Genomic DNA, 24,022 nt, shown 5'->3' with positions numbered 1-24,022 from the left:
GTATTGGTTCTACAGGGCTTCTTTGTCAGGAATGGAAGAGTGAGAAATTGCCTACTGCATCAGCATAGTTGGAGGACCTACAAAGAATGTTTTTGCTAGTAAAGGTGATTTTGTACAGAAATAAGAAATGCAACCTACATGAGGAGATTTGGGGGATGTTTTTGGAGTTGTAAATAATTCTGTTCAAGTTGTTTAGGAAGGGGGGTGCATAATTTTTAATGTCTTTGTCAATTCTGAATGAATATTCAATAAAAATGTGAATACAAAAAAAACAAATTCCACGTCTCCAGCATTCTCCACTGTAGCAACCAGAGAAGGGCACTACCTCACCATTCCACATTCCTCCATTGGCCAGTCTTCTTCCTTTTTAGTAGCTTCTCTCCTGTGGAAAATCAAGCCCTTCATGCCAGGAAAAACGCTTGAGATACGCTGTTTAACCTTGGTCCACTCCTACCTGGATGGTGGCAAGGCCCTTTTGGAAGTCCTTCTGGCGACTACCCTGGCTCCCCTGTAATGTGTCCTGCATGCTGCAGCAAGACTCGTTAAAGGACTCTGCAAATTTGACCTCCCCCCGACACGCATTGAGTGGCACTGGCTCATCTTCAAATCCTGTTGCATCATATACAAGGCTGAAGTTCCCAAGCTACATAACTGAGAAACTCAGCATCTCCGCAGGCGTCCGATCTACTAGAAGTAAGGAAATTATGTAGATTAGAATTGCGACGGTGCAGGAAGGAAAGATCCAGAAGTCGGGCCTTCTCTGTCTGTCCTCCCAAGACTCCGGTTGCTACGAGATCTCTTGCTGCCAATTGCCCACCCTTGCATTCCCATGTTGGATCCCTGCTCTTTTCTTCTTTTTTTTCTCTGCTTCTGTCATTGTGCTCTTCCCACTGTGATTGTAGAGCGCTTTGTGCTTCCCAAAGCTAGGTCTGCGCTCAGTAAATACCCTAATAAGAGTCCTGTACGTTACAACAGGCCCCCTGTCTTTTTGGAGTAAATAAGGCCCAGCCCTCGTGTCTCACCAGCTGAATGCCCACTGCTGCTGGATTGAATTGGGTGAAATTAAGTCAGACCTGGTTCAGTCAAGAAATTGTACTTGGCTCTGAACCCAACTGGGCCTCATAGTGCATAAAATATTCCGTATTGTGCTATAACTCGCATGTCTAAAATCGTGCTTCTCTGTGGCTCCCCATGTTTACCCAGGCATCAGATGGGAATTTTTTTTTCTTCCATTGTTTCTTATCCACGAATCCGTTCATGTGTTGCTCTGCCATCCACATGTCGTTAGCCGGCCCATCTGTCCCCCCCTTACCCCTCTTCTAATTTAATTTCCTCTGCTTGTTTCTCAACTTGCATGAAATGTCTCCTCCATTTTAGCATGTTTTTTTTTTTTTGTTCACCACAGAATTCTTTCTGAACTAGTGATAGTTTCCCATTGCACACTTTCGTTGTTATGTAGGTGTTGGGTGGTTTTAGTTGCACCCCAAATGTGGTTGCAGTATCTATGTAAAAGCTGTGCAAGGCCAGTTGCAGTTGTACAATTTCTCCGTTTTGGCACAATTAACACTTCGCACATTTAGTTGCCTTGATCCCTCATTAATCTGCTTTTCCGATAGCAAGTCCAAAAGAGGAAGCTTGATTCTTTGGGCTTTTACTACGAAATCCTATTTACACCTTCCACACAAGTGCAGTTTCTGCTCGCATATCCGTTGCATTTCAGACCGGATGAGACATGTATACTTTTTCTGACAGATGTTGCATTCACTGTTCCGTATCCAGTTATGGACGAAAGCTTGCCTGTATTTCTGGTCGTAATGCACCAGGGTTTGAGATTGTCTTTACAAAGTTTGTGAAAGAGGTGTTGAGGTCCGTAGGCACTCATAACTTTCTTCCCTTAAATCATCTACCGCTAGATTTTTACCTATGTACGTTTCGAGAATCATTGCCTCGCTGGGTGAAGCATACAGACGGACTGTCCGTTGTAGGGCGTGGCGGCTGTAGCAAATGCCATGGGTTACTTGAAGACCCTTCTCAAGAAACCTCTCGGCTTGGTATTGAAGGGCGTAAGAAAGCAACACACTGGCACGTTGAGGACATTGACCTCACCTGCCAGCTAGGTGAACAGGGATCTTCATCCAGGGTTTGAAAGAAAGTCCTTACCTGAAGTAATACAGCTCTTAATAACGACGGAGGGTTTAGACAATACCTATTTATTTGAAGACCATGTTGGTAGGAAAGTGTTCAGGGAGATATGCATTGAACATGCACTGCAGGTTAGACAGCAGGACGAAAACCGCAGCGGTTGAACCTGGTTATCTATATGGACACAGTTCTCACACCGGGAAATCATGTTAAAGGTGGACACCCTATGCCGGATATTGGACAAAAAGGGCGAGTGTGGCTTGGGCTTCTCCAGAAGCAGACGAAGTCATCAGCTATGTTTTTGGAGGCTGTAGAAATGGCGATTTCCTCAGTCCCTTTCTTGATAGGCTGATTTTCTATTGGTTGAACAATCTGTTCTTGTTCTGCAGTCGGGTAGCTGTATTGCACATACTATTTTTTTGTATATTTTTTTTCGGGTATTTTCTACAGCACGTTTCAAGTAGGTTTTCTCAAAGGATGGTGCTTTTTGTTTGCATGAGTGTTTCACTGAGTATTGCCCCCCCCCCCCCGCCCCACAACCAGCTCCTTGTTCGTAATATATTAAACGGGTTAGGCTTACTGAGTTGTAGTCTTTATTGGGGGCATCGGATTACTGTGTGGGGGCATGGCATGTGTCCGTCCTAGGCCTTAACGATCTATTGTAAAATCCCCCACATCGTGAGTACTTGTCGGGTCCCGCATGGATTTCTATAGCGGAGCTCCGTGAAATGTTTCGTCTGTGGGCGCAGAAGCAGCATGTAGTTGTGATGTCTGCTCAGCTGTAAAAGGATTGCAGCTATTAACGAGTGTAGAGTAAACTGTACTGCATTTTCCTCCCAGGTTCTCTACAGTGATGGGCGTTGGGTTCCCGGCCAATGGAAGCTTAGTTGTGCTGAATGTGTTGTTGATTCCTCCAGATGTTAAGTTGGTGTGTGCATCAAAGACGATGCTGGGGCCAACTAATGTTCACGTTCGTAAGACTGGGAATGCAAGGGTTGAAATGCCCTTGCGAAAAGCAGCCGTGAAGATTAGTTATGGAGTCCTACCTGCTTTTTGTGGGCTTCTTGAGATCCAAAACGTTGGTTCGTTTCAGTATGTGCGCTATGAAATTCCTAAAATTTGCTGGTGGGTTAATGAACCCACCGCCTCTAGAATTGGAATCCGTTTGGTATATTGAAAATGCAAAAATATTCAGAGGGATGAGTTATTAGTAAACTATTTGATTCAGAAGTAACTTGGGCATATTTTTCATTCTGTTTGCAGGTGTAAGTCACTTATCCGTAACTTTTGATGTGTTGAATAGTCTGTCCATGAGTACGTCCAGTGACTCCTTTGTGAATTAGCCGCAGCTTGTGTACCTTATTTTGTTTTATGCAGGAAATAATTTTGCTGTATATTTACATCCTGCACCCTAATTTCAGTGCATTGTGCCTCTTCCATCATGCGCACAAATTTGCATTACTTTTTGTTCTCCCTTTGCTACTACTGGGCCTCATGTGAGATTAGGCCAGAACTGTGCAGTTAAGTTACCCCTCTACTTTAAAGATCCCTCTGTCACCCAAAAGGCACTCGCCATCTCCCCTATCCTCTCTTACTCTCTCCCCTATACCCCCCTCTCTCTTAGTGTAACATCCAGAGAGGTCTTCACGGATATCCTTTTCTCTGTCCCCTCTCCAGATCTTTGGACTTATCTCTACTCTCTCCCCTTTCACTTCCCACTTGGTTCCACTGTTAATGGGAGAGGAAGTCCTCTTGGCTGGCTTCTTATCCTCACGCTGCATTGCCTCACTGGTCTCCCCTTTCCCCCACGGTGGGACTGGGTATGAGCTTGTTCCTTGCAAAACTGATTACTACAGCTACCAGAAGTCCTTGCAGCTGAATCATTGATTGTGAACACCTGCACTTGCTGTCAGCTGCAAGCTAGACTGCCCCACTGATCTGAAGAGCACAGAAACCAGTAGAGGAGAACACCAGTAGCTGAGTAGGTTAACTGTGCAGGGAACTAGAGTGCGCCCCTCTCTCCTGTTCATCGTATACATAATTTTGTTTTACCTGGGGCCTGACCTCTCAATTGTTTGCATGAAATATTTGTAGAGTTTTAAATTCTGCTGTCAATTTTTCATCCTGTGCAGTACTTTCACGCATGCACTGTTGGGACTCACCAGGGATTCTGAAAGTCCTCTCCAAAGAACTGGGCTGTGTGGGTCTGCATGCAAAACGTGCGACCTGCTAAAAATAGGATGCAAATATGATCTGCTAATGGACGCATATGTAAAGTACTTTAGTGGCAACGTTGCCATGTTTATACAATGCTTGGATTGAGCTGCAGTAGTACAAGTGGGGTGTCTGTAAAGGCTTTCAAGAGAGCCCAAAAAATAACCTGGCAGACTGAGTGCCAACTGCAGGTTTACAGGGAAATCTGGAGAGAGGCAGTACTTTTTTGGGTTAACGTGCTGGTTTAAAGAAAGAGATTAGCATGTTGGGATGGCAGAGATTTTGGTGTTGGATTGTTTTTGGCAAACTGTAGCATGTAAAGCATTGTATGGGTTGAACAGGTGGCTGTGAAGATAAACGGTCTGAGACAAGATTTGTCCATACATCAGACCGCTTTGCTGCAGACTAATTGAAGAGCTTGACGGTTCTCAAATCCCAACTAATTTGGAGTTAAAAAAATCAGTAACCCACCGTGCCTAGTTTCCCAGTGTATGATGTTTTTTTCCAGTTCCTCTATGTTCATGGCTGAAGGGAACCTTCTCCCTCTTTTTACTATATCATTTTATAGTTAGAATTCCTTTTAGAGAAACAACCCTTTCGCTCACCTTTGACTCCATAAACAAAGCTGTTATTTGCTTTAAGCGAATTGTTGTGCTTGTACATGTAACGGCCATAGTTATGGTTCCTGTGGTAAGCCATGTGCATGTACAGAAAATCCCTTTTTTTTAAATGTGTAAAAATAGGTTATGGCCCACCAGCCTTCTAGTTTAGTTTATTTATTTTTTATTTATTCTAGGTAAAACTACAGTTGTCCATAATCCACCCATTGTTTTTGTGTTTCAGCCTTCGTTGATCTCAGACAACGTGAATCCGATTTTATCAAATAGCACCCCGCTGCGCCAGCCCCCCAAGCAAGGCATGAAGCTGGAGGCTGTCATGGAGCAACTGCAGAAGCAGCAACTGGCCCCACAAGCCGCCATGGAGATTCGGGCCCGGCAGGTTAGGGAGAACCACCGACTTTATGTTCAGCAGTTGGCAGCCCAACAGGCTGCTCTAGTTGCCACATCTGGACGAGCAATTGGTAGCCCAATGCTTGGCCATCTGGCCCGTGTCCACCAAGCAGTCGGTATACCTCGGGGCTTTCATCAAGACAGCATGAACTCTGAGTCCGAGGAGGATGATGAGGAAGAGGACGAAGAAGATGACGATGATGAAAGCTTGTTGGATGAGGAAACTGAGCAGGGTGACCTTCATGACAGCATGGATGTGACGGACAGGGCCTTGATGGTTTCTACTAAGCACTTTCATGTGGTGCAGCCGAACCACAGGAAAGATTCTACTTCGCAACCCCCAGTCCCTCCTCAGGGTCCACCGCCAGTGGAGATTAAGGAGGAACTGGAAGACCCCCCTGATGACCTCTCGGGCTCACCTCAGAGACATGCCAGCTGGGGTATGGATGAGCAACTCAAACAGGTTGGTGTCTCCTGCACGTAGTAAAATAATTATGTATGTTGTGCAACTACCAAATCTGCCCACACTTGCGCCCGTTTTGAGAGCAGCGTGACTGTGCCTTAGCTAATTTGAAATTCCTCTCTTCTTCCACTTGTTGGCATTGTTAATTTGTTACCATGTTTCTAACATCCCGTGAATTACCTGGCTTTATTTCCTTTGCCAAACCATAGCTTCTTCACCTACCTGTGCCCAATCCTCTTGCGAGGCTGCTATGGAGTTGGTGAACCGCAAAGATTTCCATGTATGGTTACAGCTCATTTCAGTGTTTGTCTAAAAAGTTGTCCAACGTTACTTTGGAAGTACGCTCCTCTGTTTTGGGTACATTCAGCCATCGTGCACGGATCAGTGTGTGTCCCCATTATATTGCTCAGTAACTGTGTTGAATAATTATGCCTTTAGGGAAGCAGAGGCTTGATGCCTCTGACAGATGCGGATTGGTTATGCGCGCCCCTCCCCCTGCCATGCAAGTGTTGAACGGCCCTGCAAAGGCAGGCCTTGTTGCACTGAATCCCACACCAGCGCCCAAAGCTGCCAAGTTGATTAACCGTATTTCCCCCATGCTTGTCTCGGTGGCATCTGGTCTGCCATGTGGTGTCATCAGCTGTTCACAGGGACTAGGAAGTGTCAGTCCAGCCGTGAAAGTTCATCCAAACTAAAGTATTTTCTGTTTATTTCCGGTATTGCCAACGACGGCCTCCCCCACCTCCCATCTCTAATTCTTTCCCAAGGACCTTCTTTCTTGCTGTCAGTATTTTTGCTTCCCTCTATCCTCGCACCAATCTCTTAATGACTGATGCTTACTTTATTGAAAGCAGCACCGTGACATTTTCCCAATGCCTGTTTTGTGGATTGAAAAGAAGAAAAAATCTCCGTCGTCACGATGTTTGTGCTCATGTGCGATAGTGGTGTAAGTGTTCTCTCGTGGGGGGTGCTATATGTTAAAGCCCATCATTCTAATTTACTTTCTGGGTGCTGGCGTGTTAAGCATATGATACCCGTTAGGGGAGGTGTGGGGCAGAGGGGTGTAGTCTGCTTCAGTTTAGTACATTGTCTCGTGGATAATCTATTGGGAATTTACATAGCGTTCTTCACAATGGTTATGGTCTCAACGTGCTGTAGGTTGAAAGCTCTGGGGGCGGGGGGTGGTGTCTAGGAGAATCGGAGTCCCAGTATGGGAAAGTCATCAGAGTAGGTGCGTGTGTGCATTTTGGCCAGTTTGAAGGTTGGTAGGAGTCGCCAAATCCCTGCTAGTTACCTTTTGATGAGCAGGTTCAGGATGGATAATATGCGAGAGACACATTGTGTGCAGTTAAACCAAACTTTATCGTGGGGGTTAGCTTCATTCTAGTTGTCTCGGGAAGATAGCTCGGGGGCAACGTGCTCGCCTTGGAAGCAAGACAACAGGGAGCAACATGGGTTTGATCCCGGGGTCAGTGCCTAGAAACCGCTGGGTATTAAGCGCGTTAAAAATAACCTATCGTATCCTGTGCGCGAAATGTGAGTCAAGGGGATGTTATATGTGCAGTGAGGCTGAATTTTGTTGTGGGGATAGCTGCGTTCTAGTGGCAGTGGTGACCTGTGAGAGATGTGATAAGGTAACTTGAGACACTGGGTTTGAGCACAAGGATCGGTTATTGGTGCTCCTTTGCTGAGTGGGGGGGAGTTTAGGGCACTCTGCCATGGGCTCCGTGGGTAGGCAGTCTTTTACTTAAATACGTTGGATGATTCAGACAGTGATGGGGTAGGGTGAAGGGATTTGTGTTGGCTGGATGTACTTAATCTTTCGGGTGTGTTCAGTGGCAAGGTTGTCCTGACTGTTAAAACTATTCGAAATGTTTCTGCGTTTCCATGTTTCACCGCCCTCTCACCTTAAGTGCTGCTATTGGCATGAGGCGTATTGGTCCTTTCCTCTTTGCCTTTTATGCAGGTCCGCAGTATACATTCCAATGGTTCCTTTGCCTTCAGTCAAAGTAAGTGGTTTCCTTGGTCTTGCTCCATCACTTCATACGTGTGGGATGTACCATCACTTGTATGAATTTAAGCCGCACTTGAATATGGTGCTTAGTTTGTGCACTCCAGGGGAATCTCCTTCCATTTGATTTCTCTTTTTGATATCAAAGACCATGGGGTCATGAGCATGCGGTGCATAGGACTTTAATTTTACAGTGGGTATCTCTACATGACCTTCTGTGCAGAGAACAGTGTAAAAGTGATTGACATTGGAAGTATTGTTGTATTCGGTTATTTTATATAGCACTCTTTTCCCCAATTGTATGGCCTCAATGCATTTCGTGGTTGCAACGCCCTCATTGACCACAGTCAGTGTGGTGAAGGTTATAGGAGTTTAGTTTAAGGGATGCTTGTGTGCATTTTCGCCGGAATGAGATTTAAATGGCTGGCTAGCTTCCACTAAACAGCCCATGGTCAGGCTCGTGGGTGGGTTGAGAGAGTGCTATTGTTGAAGATTCGATGTGTGCCCAGCTATACCGAATTTCTTTTCGTTAGTAGTCGTTGTATGCTAGTTGCAGAGGTGTTGAGGTACGTCGGGCGTTTCAGTGAGGACGGTTATGGGCGCTGCTAGACTGGTTGGCATAGCCATAGCTGCATGGATATTTGGCCGTGCCTGTGTCAACCGACGTGTAAGGTATATGTACCGTATGCTTGTAGTTCAGGTGCAGCATCCCTTTTTCCAGTGTGGGCGGCCTGCTCTCTTTAGTCATGGTCTCTCTGGAGTGATAGTCTGAGCTAGGTCTGCGTACTTACCCGGTATATTGTACTTGGTCAGTGCAGACTGGTTTTACAGAGCGGTTTATAGGGGGATAATTATAGTCGACCTAGAGGTCCAAGCCTCAAAGGATGGTGGGCAGTAAGCATGTTTTACAAGGATTTGTGATTTATAGGCAGTTGGAGAGGGCCTAGGTTTCATAGCGTGGCTGACGTGGGAGCTGTACAAATAAATTGGAGATTCCTAACGAGTGGGAGAGACCTATGTTTTATAGAATGCAGTTATAAACACTTTCGCTTGTGAGACTCCTGGACATGACGGATCTAACGCGCCTAGATTTGTGATTTCCTGGATAGTGGGAGAGAGGCCTATGTTTCACAAAATGGTAGGATCATGTTTTCTGACCGATTTTGTTTATTTTGTACATGCCCAAGTTCCACATCCAGATACAAGGTGACAACCCTACATCCGTGTACAATAAAGGAACTGATGAGTGGTGTAAGGTGCGCTTGTTGGGCAAGGTGTTCCTTCTCTAATCATAGTTTTGAGTACAAAATAAGTTGTAAAGCTAGATCAGAGACGTTGCCCTTTTGCTGCATGAAGATTGGTAGATGCTGCATGTTCTAATGCAAAGCGTACATCATATGATAGACGCACAGGAGGATTCATTTGACGGGACTTTTAGTATATAGATTTAACGAGGTTTAAATTAGGTTTTTGCTGGAACGGGTGGTGTGCCAATCGTAGATTGAAAGCAGTGTTTGTAGCCCACTTGACGTGAAGGAAAATGCCATAGGGAGGGGAAACACGAGGGTGACTTGTGCAATGATGACGAGATGGGTAGAATTAATGGGTTCATTCATTCGATTGTCCTGAAAACTGACTTATTTTGAGAAGAATGACAGACACTTTAATTGGCCTACTCCATTATTGAAATGTTTTGTTGTGTCAGTTTTAGTAGCCTCCAAGTAAGATGAGGGAGGAAGGGTCAGAAAAAAGCTAGCTTTTTTTTTTTGTTCAATTAAAAAAAAATGCATTTGTCTTTTGGACTGCCCGCCCCCAGCAGTAATTTACCGAACATCGGTGTATGCTTGGTTGAACATTGCGTGATATGTTTGGTGATATTTTACTGAATGTAAATATCCATTCTCTGCAACCATCGTAGGTCAGAAATCCTTGGTCAAAGTTTTACACCTGCTAAGAACTTTGCTGCTCTTGTTTCGCATAAGAGAGAGGTCCAGATGTTGGGGAAATGGCAATTCATTCTTAGATTTGAAGGTTGTCACGGATTGGAACACACCTTTTTTTTTTTTTTTTTTTACTGTACCCATCATCGTGTTTTATTTTCAAGTTACTGAAAATAAAATAATGAATTGCACAGCAAATACCCACATCTGTAGGCTGAAAGACTTATTGCTTTTATCTAAATCGTTTTTAGTGCTGCCCAAGAGCAAAACGATCGTCCCTGCGAAACGGATGAGAAACGACGGACTTGCCATGGACAAATTGGTCACCATTAGTGAAATTTTGCTCCGCAACCGTACATATTAAACACTGCAACATGTTATTTTGATGAGCAAAATGGTAATGCTATTCTCTACTCAATGTTTTGTAATTGACTATGGTATTGGATAAATACAATTCCTGTACTCCAAGAGAATGGCATGTTTTCTGCCTCCTTACAGCACTGTCGTTTTCACGTGAGATGGAAGCATTAACCGTTTCTTGTATTTGAAGGGGTTTCATGTGCTGCTTGTAAGCGTAAATCTCAAGTGTTTTCCTGTAGCTTGCTGAGAAATTGCTACTAAATGAAGGCTCTGTTTTTAATATATCAGCCACTTTTATGAGCAAATAAAGTTAAACGTTTTATGTTCTTAAAACGGCGAAATACGGGTTGTCCTCCCACGGCCCCCAACCGCATTTGTATTATTTTTGGTCAATCAGTGGGGAGCATTAACTTTTATTTTATTTTTTTCTTCCTCCAATGCATTTTAAATTTGCACGAAATGAGTGAACATGTTTGCCAATGCAGCCGCCGTAGGCTATTTTTAGAGTGAATGCATGTGTGCTGAGGTTGCTTTTCCAGTGCACTGAAGATTGTGAGTCGTATCGTTCTGTCTTTGGAGATAATATCTAGCAATGGGGTGTGTGGTTAATTTCCACAGTGACTTCAAGCATGTGCATTCTTACTCCTGGTTAACAACCTATTGGATAGAAGCCAATCGCCTTAACACTAGTATGCTGACTGGTTTACTGTGGAAAGAAATGATGCGCACGTTGCTTTCCGCACCGTCCTGCTTTCAAAGGCTGGCCTGTCCCCCGTTTGCGATATTGCTAGAGCAAGGAGGTTCTTTTTTTTTTTTTAAATGTTTTTATTTTGTATTCTGCCAAGCAACCATTGAGCGAGTTTTCTGAAGCTGCCACTTAACATTGCATGCACACAGACCACCAGCACCAGGTCATAGGGCACGACTGGGGGGGGGGGGGGCGTGGGCGGGGGGGGCCTAATCCGGGGCACCTTGTCCCACCTATAATTCTCAGCCCAGCTTACCAGAAATCGTAATTGTTTACATGGTGCTCCGGTACTGGGCTTTCATTTATTTGTTGATGGCATTCTGGGAGTTGTAGTATACATCTATCCATTCAGAAAACGTTATTGAATTAATACTATGGCTCCGTATTTGGGGGAAGGGGTTGTATGTGTTCAGTCACATGGTATGTGAGGTGGCCCAATAGAGGTCGATGGGAGGCTTTTAGTTCGGTTTGCAGGGTGGCATATTGTAATTGGCATATTGTAATTCATTATTTATAACGCACATAATATCCAGAGGTTTCTAACCGCGGACCTGGGGATCGAACCTGTTGCTCGGCGTCCTCTTGTTTCCAAGGCGAGCGCATTGCCCCTGAGCTATCCTCCCAGTGAAGTGGAGTAATGACCCTGCCCATACTCTGGTGAGCTGAATGCTAACGTAGCAAGAAGGTTGGGGGCAGGATCTTTCACTGAGAAACGTGTGGCAGGTTAGATCATTGAAGGATGGTGGTATGCTGCCTACATCTAGCTAGACAATATAAAAAACACTTTTAGTTCAGGGTAGCTCTTCCTCGCTCGGCCAATCTCTCCTCTCCTTCACTCTTCTCGTGTTCTCACCTACCTCTTCTGTTTTCCCTCTCTGCCTCAAAGTCAGTTTCTCCCTTTTCTCTTTCTACCCTCCCCCATTGTTCTGTCTATCTGAAACACTTGTGTACAAGCGCAATATAAAGAAATATCAATATCCTCTAAGGGTGCAGAAGCAAGACCCGGACACAGTGGTGGCACTGATTGATACACACCTCAAAATGATGGTTGGGGGGGGGAAAACGCCTGCATATCCCTAATACTAAGAGTGGTGTCTCCTACCTCAAAGGAATCCAATGGGTCTGAAAGGATGTAATTTGTAAGCCCACGGTCGTATCCAACAACCTACTTCTAACCCTTGCACTAATAACTTTGGATAATGCGAAAAGGGGATTCCCTGTTTTTCTGCCAGATCCCTGAAACTACAAAATTCCAAAATGAAGGTGCCCAAATGAAGATCCAAACCCAGGTGCAACTCTCTCCTCCTGAGACTTCTCATCAAAGTCTTAAACACATTGACACACCAGGGTGAATGGCTCCCTTCCCCTTGTTCACTGTCAGACTTCTGGTACAGTTCAACTATGGAGGGGGGGGAGGGACTTCTCCCTTCCCAAGGCTTACACCATACAGTGCTGACCATGGTTGGTAGACCTGGTTCCCTTCCCTCCCAGGCTCCAACACAGACTTGGGATACTCGCCTGCCAAGTACTGTCTGTAATATATATTCTCTCACGTTGGGGTCCTCTACCCATCTCTGTTCAGTGATTTCATGTGGTCCCTGACACGAGGAAGATTTCCTCTGATGTAATCATTTTGCCTTCTCGTATCATTGGGGTTCTCTGCCCTTCTTTGGTAGTCGGTGGTTTTAATGTATTTACTGACTTGAGGAAAATTTCCTCCGATGGGGTCTCAGACCCCGAGTGTAGTGTCCCTTCTTGACCACTGGGGGGAGGTAGCACACCTCAGAAGCACAACTCTCCCTTGATGGTATCACAGGACCCAGCAACCATAGTGGCGTAGATTGTAGCATTTCTCAATCTCCCCTTGTCGAAGCCGACCCGCTTTAGCTTCCTGTTACCTTCCTCGAGCTACAGTGACTCTTCCTGGGAAGTGGCGCAGTACTCTTCCTTCTCTTGCCGGTTACGTTCGTCGTCTTCCTTCGTTCAACCTTCCCGTGGGCTCATTGCAGCTCTCTGACTGCCTCGCCTCCTGTGATATGGAGACAACTGCTCTGGAGAGCCACTGTCTGCATCTGCTGGCGCCCTTTGCCCTCTGTTCTTGCTGCTTGCATGCTCGGCTTGTTGCTTCCTCCGATGCTCCTGAGAGGGACGGACCTTAATGTAAGTCCCTCATCGCTTTTTGTATTTCCTACCTCCAGTGGACTTTTAGTATAGTTTCTTGTTAGTTTCCATGATGCGCTCTTTATGCCTCTGCATCTTTCTTGTTCTAGTACTTTCATCAGATGTAATCCTCCTGACACTCTTCCTCTTTTCAGTATTTGTGAGTTTAACATAATGATAGTAGCACATAGATGTGTTGGGCAGAGAGGAATTGTGGAATTCTTCTCTTACAGAGCCTACCCTCTTCCTTGTCCCATTATTCCCCAAGATGGGACGGTGACCATATGTTGGGGTAGGGGTTGTTGGTAGGGTTTTAGAAAGGGGGGGTGAAGGGGTTAGGGTCAGGTGAGTGGCGGGGATACTGCATTCTCTTCAGATAGTTGTCCCACATGGGGATACCTCCCCCTGAGATCCGCCCGCTGAGTACCACCCCAGGGGCATTATCGGGTAGTGACCTGGCCTCATGAGGAGGGCCTCCCCATAGAGAAGGGACGACATCTGAAGATTTGTCACAATCCTCGTTCCTCCTTTTGTTCAGTCATTCCAGCTCCCCCTGTTCCCTTTTCTCACTCATGCTCTCCCTCTTTGCTCTCCTGCAGATTCTTGTCTGAATTGCTGCCCTCTGTGCCATCCCTTTTTTCGGGGCGTCACTTTTTGGCTGTTCACTCCCCTCTTTCATTCGGATGGATTATTTTTGTGTTTTGGTTCGTCCCTTGTTCTGATGCATGCCATTTACTATGGGATGTAAGCAATGCACCTATTGCAGGAATCGATTCTCTGCGGCCAATCCACATCATGCCTGTGTCCGGGGGAATCCATCACCCAGTGAGTTTGTGTCTTCTGTTGTGGAATTCACCCAAGGTTTCAGCGTAGTTGTCTTTCCATGTCACAGCTGGGACAGGTACCGAAGACTTATAAGGACCCGGAAGGATGCCGATATCGGTAAGAGGGACACTGTACCTGCATTTGGGGAGCAGCCTTTGGTACCCAGGTGAAGACTGCCTTCCCAGTTCTGGGTTCTTATGGGAAATCTTGGTTAGAAAACGTTAGCACCTGCAGGTGGGGAAAGGATCTGGAAAGGTCTGCCGGTACTGGAAGATTTGTTTGCTCCTGACAAAATCATGGTACCGGTAAAGAACTCTTCTGCCTTGGACAACCGTACTAGCAAGATTCGCCATAAAGAGGCGAAAGCCTCCAGGGTTGAATCAGTACCGACTGGTTCCCATATTACTGCACCAGAATCCTGTAGTTACTGCAGTTGGTTCTTCTAGTGCTCCAGTACCGATGAAAGGTGCAAATTATTAAACCTCATAAATGTAAACCTTTTAATTTAGGTACAGGCTCAGTATTGACTTTACTGAAGAAACATAAATGAAGAAAATCAAAGGATAGAAGTTGTTTTTGCTTCCGTACCGCAAGTGCAAGAAGAGGATATTGGTATCGTCTGAGTCGGAGGACTATGATACTTCAAAATACTTTTTAGTGCTGCCTGAAGAGCTTTTTGTTACTCCAGTGAATTCTAAGAATCCTGAATGTATTACCCAATTCTCTCCTGATGCAGAGGAGTTTAAGGATCCTGCTAGACTTCCTAGTTGGGTTTTGGCCAACACAGAAGTTCCTAGATCCGTCCTGTTCAGTAGCTTCAATCCTGATCACACATCTTCACGGTTGACTGATCTGCTTCCCGATTGAGGCTAGAAGAGATCCACGGGCATCAAATATGGCCAAAGACAGTACTAATAGTCTTGGAATCTGTTATGTGAAACATTTTTGAAGGTTCTAACATAACATATTAAGGAAGAAATTGGACCATCTGACGCTTCCTATGGAGCAATCCCTAAGGAGATCGCCCCAGTGCTAACATCAGTTCAAGTTGAAGTAGAGGAGGCTGCTAATGCAGTCAAAAAAACAGAAGCCGTCCAAGGATACTGATAGTCAGACAATGACGTTTCATCGGTTTCTCCTAATAAAATCTTTCATGCCATTGTGGCTAAGGCTATGCAAGCTCTGGATATTTTTCTAAATGACGAACAAGAGACTGCAGGAGTTTTTGAAACTTGACTTCTCACCAGACCATGTTTCTGCCTCCTATGGAGTTGTCTTGTCATGGAAGAGGCTGTGACTCATTGGGATAAACCCCACTCTGATGCTTATGTTTAAAATCTTTGGATGCTAAATACAAAGTACCTAATGAAAAACCTTTTTTGCTAATCTGAAGTCTTCTGTCACCATCATCTCGAGCTTTGGGTACTGTAAGGGTGCAGAAGTATGGCTTTGAAACAATCGTGGAATGTTTTGGGGTATAAAATTGGGGTATGAACTTTTTAAGGGAAAAAAGGGTTAGGAAAATGCCTTTCTATCCCTAAAGCGTAGAGTGGTTTCCCTGCCTCAAAGGAAACCAGTGACATTGTCAGGAAGTCCAAAACTAAAAATGTTTGGCATTTCGTGTCCCAAAACCTACTTCTATCCCTAATCCTAAAGCACCTGTGCAAGGATGATCTCTTCTCTAAGTAACATTCTGTGTATTTTCAACTAACAGCAGTTCCCAGTCTCTCTGGTAACAAAGTGATGAAAAACAATGTTCCAAAAGGCAATGTTCAAATGTTAGGGTTGTGCTCCATTACCCTGGATTTCTCCTTTTCCCCTAGACTTCCATCTTATGCCAATTTCCTTGAGGGCTTCTGAGCCCCTTTTATCCCTTTCCACTAAAGTGTTATTTGGCAGCTCACAAGGTATTTCGTCTTGTCTTCACGCTTCGTTATCATACCAACTTGTCACAGCTCGCTACGAAGTGTAGGATTCCTTCTGTCAGTTCCAAAATTCTTACCTCAATCTCTAATGTGGGTATGAGTCTGACTCTCAATATCTTACACGGCTTGGTTCTCTCGCCTTCCAATTCAGTGTTACATCAGTGTCTTTCTCTTACAGGGTTCCAGACTTGCATTGTTGCATGGTATCCGCTTGGTTCGCACTCCTGCCAAGTATACAAGTCTTCCTCATTGATCTTAGTGTCCCAGACCCTCTTTCTAGCTTCTTTGGAGACCCTTTTGCTTCTCCAGACCTCCTCCACCTCCCTGGCAACCCGCATACCTGTTTCCCTTTCGCAGGTATCAGCAGTTCCTGGGCAGCTGCGTCCATTTACGATGCTCCAGTAGTGTTTGGGCTTTCCAGCGAGACTGAAGTCTTTTATGCTTCCCAGCGGCGTGTTCTCTTTCACGCATCGCCAGGGTCTGGGGCACTCGGGATTCACTTGGTAGCAACCCGAGTAACCCTTTTGTGCTGGACCTCCTTCGGATTCGCTTTGTCCTCCCTTTCTGCTACGCAGCTGGCTGGTGTCGGCTGCTCCCATGCACAGCTCCTGCTGTTCCTCCTCGGAGGACTGCTCTCTCTCGTTACCCATCTGAGCTGCTTTCATACTACCACGTGGCATTGTTATGCTTTGGGCATCACTTGCATTGATAAGCTAGACCGCTCATTATGCTTTTCCAGTGTGATCCTTGGACTCTGGTCATCTTCAAAGTACCAGTTTAGAATAAATGCATAATACTTGGTACTATCTGATCTTTTAGTCTTGTTATGCATGTAAAGTTGGCTGACTTGGCAGCAGAATACATTGGCTAGAGAGGGTAGGGGGGGAAAGTTTAGGGTTGATGGGGTTGATTATTAGTCTGGTCATTCCATGTTTTCTGGTCACCCCATTCCCATTGTGGGATGCTTTCCACGTGTGATCCTCCTTCGGCACACTATCCCAATGTGACAATTGTATGGTGGACTCACTGCCTTGGCCCCATGAGAAAGGTTCAACTTCCTCCTCCACCCCCCTCCCCCACACACACCCTTCACCGGGGGAGAAGGGATAACATCCTCCGATTTGTCACAATACTAAGGGGAAAGGTCCTGCACCTTCTCACTCTACTGGATACAAATTATAAAGCCTGGGAGGTGCAGGGTAAGAAGTCCTATTCAATAAGTCTCCAACTCAGACAGGTCAATATGGCCACACATTTTGGCAGGTTCTAATATTTAAATTGGGAAAACCTTGATCGTATTACAGATCTGCTTCCTCAAGAGGTGGCAGGCAAATTCTCTTTCTGGGCCTCGGAAGGAAGTGAGGCAGCATTTCAACAACTACAGGCTTGTTAAAGAATTAACCAACACTACGGCTATGGCGATTACGGGCGCTGTTTGCATGCGTAGACATGCTCAGTTGTAAGCGATGTCCTTACATCAAGATATTCTGAACACGGTTTTGGACCTTCCTTCTGAGGGTAAAATGCTGTTTCACCCTTCCACTGATGAGTTTCTTCAGAAGTGCAAGGAGAGCCTTACTGCAGCAAAATTACTCCATTCCATCTCGGTGACCTATCCGAATTTTAAATCTTTTAAGCAGAGTTCTCAAGGAAATAATGGTTCATCCGCTGTCGCCAAATCTTCTTATTCCTCGGATAAGAACAGGCGATACAGGCCAAAGTCGGGGGTAGTCACACCGTCGACTTACACTTCTCAAGATCAAAAGAAGTTTGTTTGACTTCCACCCAGCGATGTACATTCCTGCTGCTCCGGTTTCTATTAATGAGCATACATCCTAGGTAGCAGGAAGGATTTCATTTTTTTTTTTTTTTCTTTTTCTTCTCTCTTCAGCACGACGACTGGATGGCATCCATTGACCTTAAAGGTGCATACCTTGAATATTCCCATATTCAAGGGACAGAGTATCGGAGGTTCACTATAGGCAAGTCACATACCAGTACATTTGCCTTGTGTTCGTGTTCACCAAGGTCCTGGGTGCAGTTGCAGCTCCTTCGTTTGAAGATGGTGCATCTGACACGTGACCCGATTTATGATTAGGCTTTTTAGTAAATGTGGCAAAGTCAAAACTTGTTTCTTCGCAAAGAATTCAGTTTATTGGAGCAGTATTGGATACTTATCTAAAAAAGGGCTTCCCTTCCCACCATCAGAGAGGGTATCTGCAATTCAATAGGTGATCTGTGTTTAGGACGCATCAAGCTCTGTCGCCATGGTGGTTCCAAAGACTTTTGGTCCTGATGGCTTCTTGCATCGATCTAGTCCCCTACGCAAGGCTTTGAGTAAGGACTATTCAGTGGCATCTTGCCAGCAATTGGAGACAGCTGTTGGATTCTCAGAATATGAAGATTCAGTTTCTGAGTGAAGTTTAGGATTCCCATGTATGGTGAAACAAACCAGAGAAGCTGAATCCGAACCCCTCATTAGATGGTGATAACTCTTCAGAATAAAGGTGGGGATCCCACTGTCAAGCTCTGACAGCTCTTTGGTCAGTCCAAGTACAGAGAGATGACATACATTTCTTGGAAGTAAGAGTATTTTCTTTTTCCTGCTCCTATAATTCTTTGTTCCCTCTCAGGGAAAAGTAGTCTCAAGTACTTACAGACAATACCACTGCTTTTATGTCCGCAAACCGGGGGGGAACTTGTCCCCTTCCTCTGTGTCCTCGCGGAGAAAGTATGGTATTGGGACGTCAGCAGGAAACTGGTTCTCCATGGCCCATCTACAAGGAAAGAAAGTCGTAACAGACTAGCTGAGCAGGCTCGCATCTGCTCCACACAAGCAGGAACTGAAAACATCAGTGGTGAAGATGGTCCTCTTTGCCACACAGTACAATGCCTTTTGTCCTCAGTTGGCTTTGAGTGAGGGTCTGGGTCGTCATTCTTTAGGAGACTCCCTGCAGCTGGACTTGTTGCTTTGTGTTTCCCTCCACTTCCTTGAAAAAACATGTTCAGATTGTCTCGGAATTTGACAATGATTCTTGTAGCCCTGTTCTGGCCACGCCAGACTTGATTTCCAGATCTGCTGAAACTAGCAGGGGCATAAATCTCGGAAGATCTTCTGAGTCGACACAAGGGGCAGGTGAGTCGCCCCTCTACTCAATTGATGAACTTAAAGCCTAGGTTCCCGAGGAACTGACCTTCGGCCATCTTCAATTATCAGAACAGAATCTGAAGATTATGACCGCTTCCAGGAAAGCTCTGACAAAGCAGTATCACAGCAAATAGTTGTGCTTCTGCCGTTGGGCTCTAGACTACAGACTGAACCCGCTGAAATCTTCAATTGATATGTCTTTCATTTCCTGTTTGGAGTTGAAGCTTATACTTGCAAACATTATTTGCCTGATATTGGTTCATATTTGAATAGAGGGCAAAAATATTTTGAGTCTATTGAGGGGCCTTTTGAAGGCCTCCTTTGTTTGCATCCACCTTTTCACAAGCCGCCGCCTCAGTGGCATCTGAATATAGTTCTTTGCACAAGCCTTTTGAACCAATGGCATCCTGCGATTTGTATCTTTTGACATGGTAGATAGCTTTTTTTGGTAACCATTACTAGGAGGATTGTAGAGCTTCAGGATCTTTCCTCAAAGCAACCTTACTTGATTTTTGACAAGAATTAAGGTAGTCCTTAGTACACTACCCTTCTTCTTACCTAAGGTGGTTTCTAAATTCCATCTAAATCTTTCCCATTTTTCATCCCAGACCGCATGCTTTGGCGGGTGGAGAAATTTACATAATCTGAACGTGTCGAACTCTCAGATTCTGTAAGAGGACGAAACCAACCAATCGGCTTTTTATTACCTATGGTTGTCTTTCCCTGGTGAATAAGGCTGCCAGAGCTTCTATTGCCAGGTGGGTTTTCATGTAAAGCAAAGGCTTTACATGAAGGGGCTCTTGGTTGCGCAGAGACTTTGGGGTCATTACACAAGAGTCAAGGCAGCATCAGTAGCCTGTACACGTCCCCATCGCAGAAATGTGCAGGGATGCTACTTCACTTGTCTTCTGCAAGCACTATGCCATGGATGCATCCTCCTGGAACGATTCCAAATTCGGCTGCACGGTACTCCGCAACTTGTTTGCTTCAGTCACGTCTATGCTGTCTCCCCCACCCTAACTGCCCATCCCCATCAAAGCATACACTTGATTACACCTGCCAGTAGGTGACATCAGGAACTGGGTTTGGGCAGTTGGTTCCATAGCGGTGAAGGGTGGGGCTGGTGTGTGGATGGATGTATGCGCTTGAGGTAGTCTCACCAATTTAAAGGGGCAGATATCTTATTTAGTCAGCTTTTTTCCGACTTGTCTGCGAATGCAGACATAACCAACCAGTTGTGATGGTGGGAGAGCATGGATTAAGAGAACCTGAATCGCCATGAAGGTAATTTTCCCATATTTCCTTGTTCTCCCTTTTATTCCCCCACTCCCTCTCGTCCCTCTGCTTCCTGTTAATTAAGCTTTCTTTTGCTCGCCCATGCCTCCTTTCTGAAGGAAGAAGGGCTTTGCCGTCTGTCTTATTGAGCATGATTTCAACATGCCTTGGCTCCACCATGAGGAGTACATTCCAGACATACCCCTAGCTTGGCAAACTACTCTCTGCAGCTGTCTCTCCTTTCAGTGCCCCTTCGCCACCCCCAATAGAATTTAGTTGAGTCCCACGATAAATTCAGTCCAGTTGTACACATAGCTCCACATCTCTCCTTCCAGTGACTTGCTGGGCAACTTATCTATCCCTCACCCATAACCCAAATATCTTCCTGATTTTACTCCTCGCTACTGAAAATTCTAATGATATTCCTTCTTTGCCTCTCTCAAAAGCAATTCGCGATTCAACTCCATAACAACTGCATACATGCATCCCATTTAACTCCAGACCCTCCTACTCTATTCTTTTACACACTCTGGCTTGGTTTTTAACCATTATAAATCCTGGTTGGAATGCCAAGAATGCGGAAAAAGTTTCGATGTGCATGCCATTAGAGAGCTGGGGAATTTTGGCATGTAAGCCAGCCATTACTTTCCTATGAGCAATACAGAATGGATTACTCCCCATGAACATTACAGTAAAGAAAATGTTCAGACACCCAACCTTTTGTTGCCTAGTCATTATTTGCACTACCATCTGCTTCTTCCTTCTTTTCATTCCATTCTGACATCGCTGGCCATTTTCTTTTCTTTCTCACCTTGGATTACCCTTCACTTCCCGTCATTTTCAATATAGTTCCTCTAGGGAAAAACTTGGGTGTATTGCATGTGTGCTCAGTATTACGTGTGCCCATAATGTTGCCATCAAATCTAAGTTTAAAAAAACGGATCTGTCCCTGAATATCTGTTCCATTCAAACCAGAGAATCGTCAAAATTCTAGCAAACCTCCACACGAGGAGTTTATTACACAATACCTGAACCATTCTGTTTCAATTCCTCCTGACAATTAAGTTACATTTATTTAGTGACCTGTAAATATACCTCAATGTATCAAGACATTGTCTAGGAATTGTAATGGGTGAAACAAAAACCAGGTTAAAACCTGTCTTCAACGAGGTTGTCTCCTTACAAAAAATGTCGTGTGATATATATTGTATGAAAAACGGTGTCCGTTTTGTGTGACTAAACGTGGGCAAGCAACCTGTGCAGGCTCAAGACAAATATCTGGCCCTGTTTCAACTTCCTTTGTAAAAGGAGAGCCCAAGCCTGGTTGCGCATCACCTATACTGAAAAGGAAATTAAAGTGAAACCATCGCCCAGTGACTGAAGAACTGCATGCCATCATCTACTTGAACAGAATATTTAGTTTATCTCTTGGCAATAAGTGTACGTTGGTGCAAAACTTGGTCGCTGTGATAATTTTTAGTCTGAAACCTACAAAACGGCAACCAGAAATCCTGGGTTGGGCAGGTTCGACTAATGCAATCCTGAGTAACTGTACTCAAACGAGACTTGCTTCTATTGGCTGCTGCAATTGGTATCATTTAGAAGTGATTCTATTAGCTGTGCCCTATTTGTGCATGCTATATTAAACTTCTGCCTTTGCTCCAAAGATAACCATGATTATCATTTATGAAGTGTGCACCACATTTTGAACTATGGCTTATCTACAGTGTATAGCAAACCAAAGGGCTTGGATGGGGCATTGCCACTGAATTAATTTATATTTGCAAACCTCGCAGGGAAGCAGTGGAGCCCTGTACAAGTGGGAAGCAGCAGAGCCTGGTGCCTAGGAGACACTCCCAGGGTATTAGAAGTAGGGGAGCAGGGGATGAGGGAGCTCTGAAATGGTTGCGTTGAGTGATTAGAGACTCTTAAGGAGTCTACAAGCACAATTTCTTCTGCTCTTCGTGCTTCTGGGCAGTGGTCATGGTGTTTCCACCTACTACTGTTTGTGAATGAGACAGCGGGAGGGCCCGTTGGTCTTCATCTTGAGGGGGGGGGTTGCTTGCCTAGTTAGACTTTCCACCTACCAAACATTGCTTTAGTGGGTCTCCTCAATCTCCCATCCAGTGCATGTTGGTGCTGCCTATCGCTCCCACCTTTCCTTGTTAGAGGGGGGAGGTTTGGTGGGGGGAGGGCGGCTGCTTAGTTTTCCAAGAGCACAAGCTTGCCAGCCCATCTCCAAAAGAACATTATAAATGCCTGTCTGCTGCAGTGACTATAAGCAGATGACCGTTTTGTGGAGTTTGTCTTTCAGTCTTGCAGTCCAGTTGTAACACAAGGGACTGAGTAGGCTGTCACTCTACTTTCCATGTTGGTGCTCAGTGTTCCATTCAGGATAAAAGTACAGCTATAATCTCTTTTTGCTTAACATAAGGTTTTCTAGATTTGTCAGGTCTGCTTATGGTGATTGTTGTACTTATGTGATTGTTGGCAGCTCTGAAACTGGTATGAATTTTTTAGCTGCTTAAAACCATATATGTAGATTTGTTTGATGGATATGAGGTTCAGTATCTCAAGTGCAAGCCAAACCATATTTAACTCTCTACAATCATTTAATTTTACTTTACTGCGTGTTTTCTGGAAAGGTAGGATGCTCGGTTGTAGGATTTTCATTGGGGCCGGAGCAGGCCACGTTAGTTTCTTTTGGCAGCGTTGCTTGTGTTCAACTGCTGTGGCCGATTCAGACCCCATGTCTCTGCTCGGCTTTTCAGATTCAGTCTCGCCAGAAAGGATCAGGAGTTCTGATGAGTTCTGAAGGCTATTGTCGGGGAGAGCAATGGAGCACAAACATGGTTAAGATGCGTCAGATACCCGATAGGGATTCCCAGCAGCCCAACATCTATAGAAGTACAATAATTTGATGGTGATGTGCCTTTTTGCTTTTGTATGCGAAACAAGAGGTGATTGCTGGAAGGTTTTTAATTAATCCGAACTTCTGGCATTGCTCTTTCCAGACCATAGTCCTTCAGCCTGCCAAGCCATTCCAGAAGGGGAAAGACCATATGTAAATCAGACCTGGTGCCACTCCAAGGCTCTCATTTGTCTGGGGTTGCTTGTATTTCCGTGCAGAGGGGACCTGGCCTAGCAGTTGGGCACGGCTGTGCCCACTGCTGGCAGTACCTGACTGATTTGCATATGGCTGGACACCTTTTGCAATTGCACAGACGGCCTAGAAAACGGTGGTGTGGAAGGATGCCCAAAGCGTTCAGTGGTTCATCTTAATTCAAAAACGTCCACCCATCACCTTTTTGGTTATAGGGCCTACTGCTGTTGCCTGCGATTGCATGTCTGATTATTTTGGTATGGTTTGCTTTTCCACTTTGGGTTGTAATGGCTGCCATATGGGTGGTTTGGGGAGTTGGTTAAGGTCGTTTTAACCATAGCTTTATGAAAGCAGTTTTGAATCCTATATGGGATAGAATTGCGTTTTGTGGGATTTGATATTTTTGTGCACACTGTCGTGCATCCCTTTTGCTTGCTCTGCCGCATATTTCCCAAACGACAGGGGTGGTGTGCTTTTAAGATGCACGTTTTGTTTCGAGGGTGATTATTTCATCCTACCATGGTGTTGTGTAGGTTGGTGGCAACTCCAGTTTAGTTTGGACTTCACCAAGGATGCAATCACTTTTACTGTGTAGCGTTAGTAGCCCAAGATAACAATATGATAGATGGGTACCTTATTTTAGTGTTCAATTTAGATTTTGTTTTTTGTATTTGTTATTTAGCCCTATTACTGGCCAT

General features: G+C 45.0%; 1 protein-coding gene across 1 annotated transcript in view; it reads left to right on the top strand.

Moving 5' to 3' along the window:
* The window catches only part of ARID3B (AT-rich interaction domain 3B), a 454,686-nt gene that overhangs the window by 3,756 nt on the left and 426,908 nt on the right, over positions 1–24,022 (top strand). Inside the window, exon 2 of the mRNA XM_069624337.1 lies at positions 5,200–5,829. Coding sequence (XP_069480438.1) covers positions 5,200–5,829 — 630 coding nt within the window. The remainder of the gene's footprint in view (positions 1–5,199; positions 5,830–24,022) is intronic.

Source organism: Ambystoma mexicanum, chromosome 11, assembly GCF_040938575.1.
Source record: "Ambystoma mexicanum isolate Mex_15411 chromosome 11, UKY_AmexF1_1, whole genome shotgun sequence".
In the NCBI taxonomy this organism is placed as follows: Eukaryota; Metazoa; Chordata; class Amphibia; order Caudata; family Ambystomatidae; genus Ambystoma; species Ambystoma mexicanum.
This window is presented reverse-complemented; position numbering and strand designations above follow the sequence as displayed.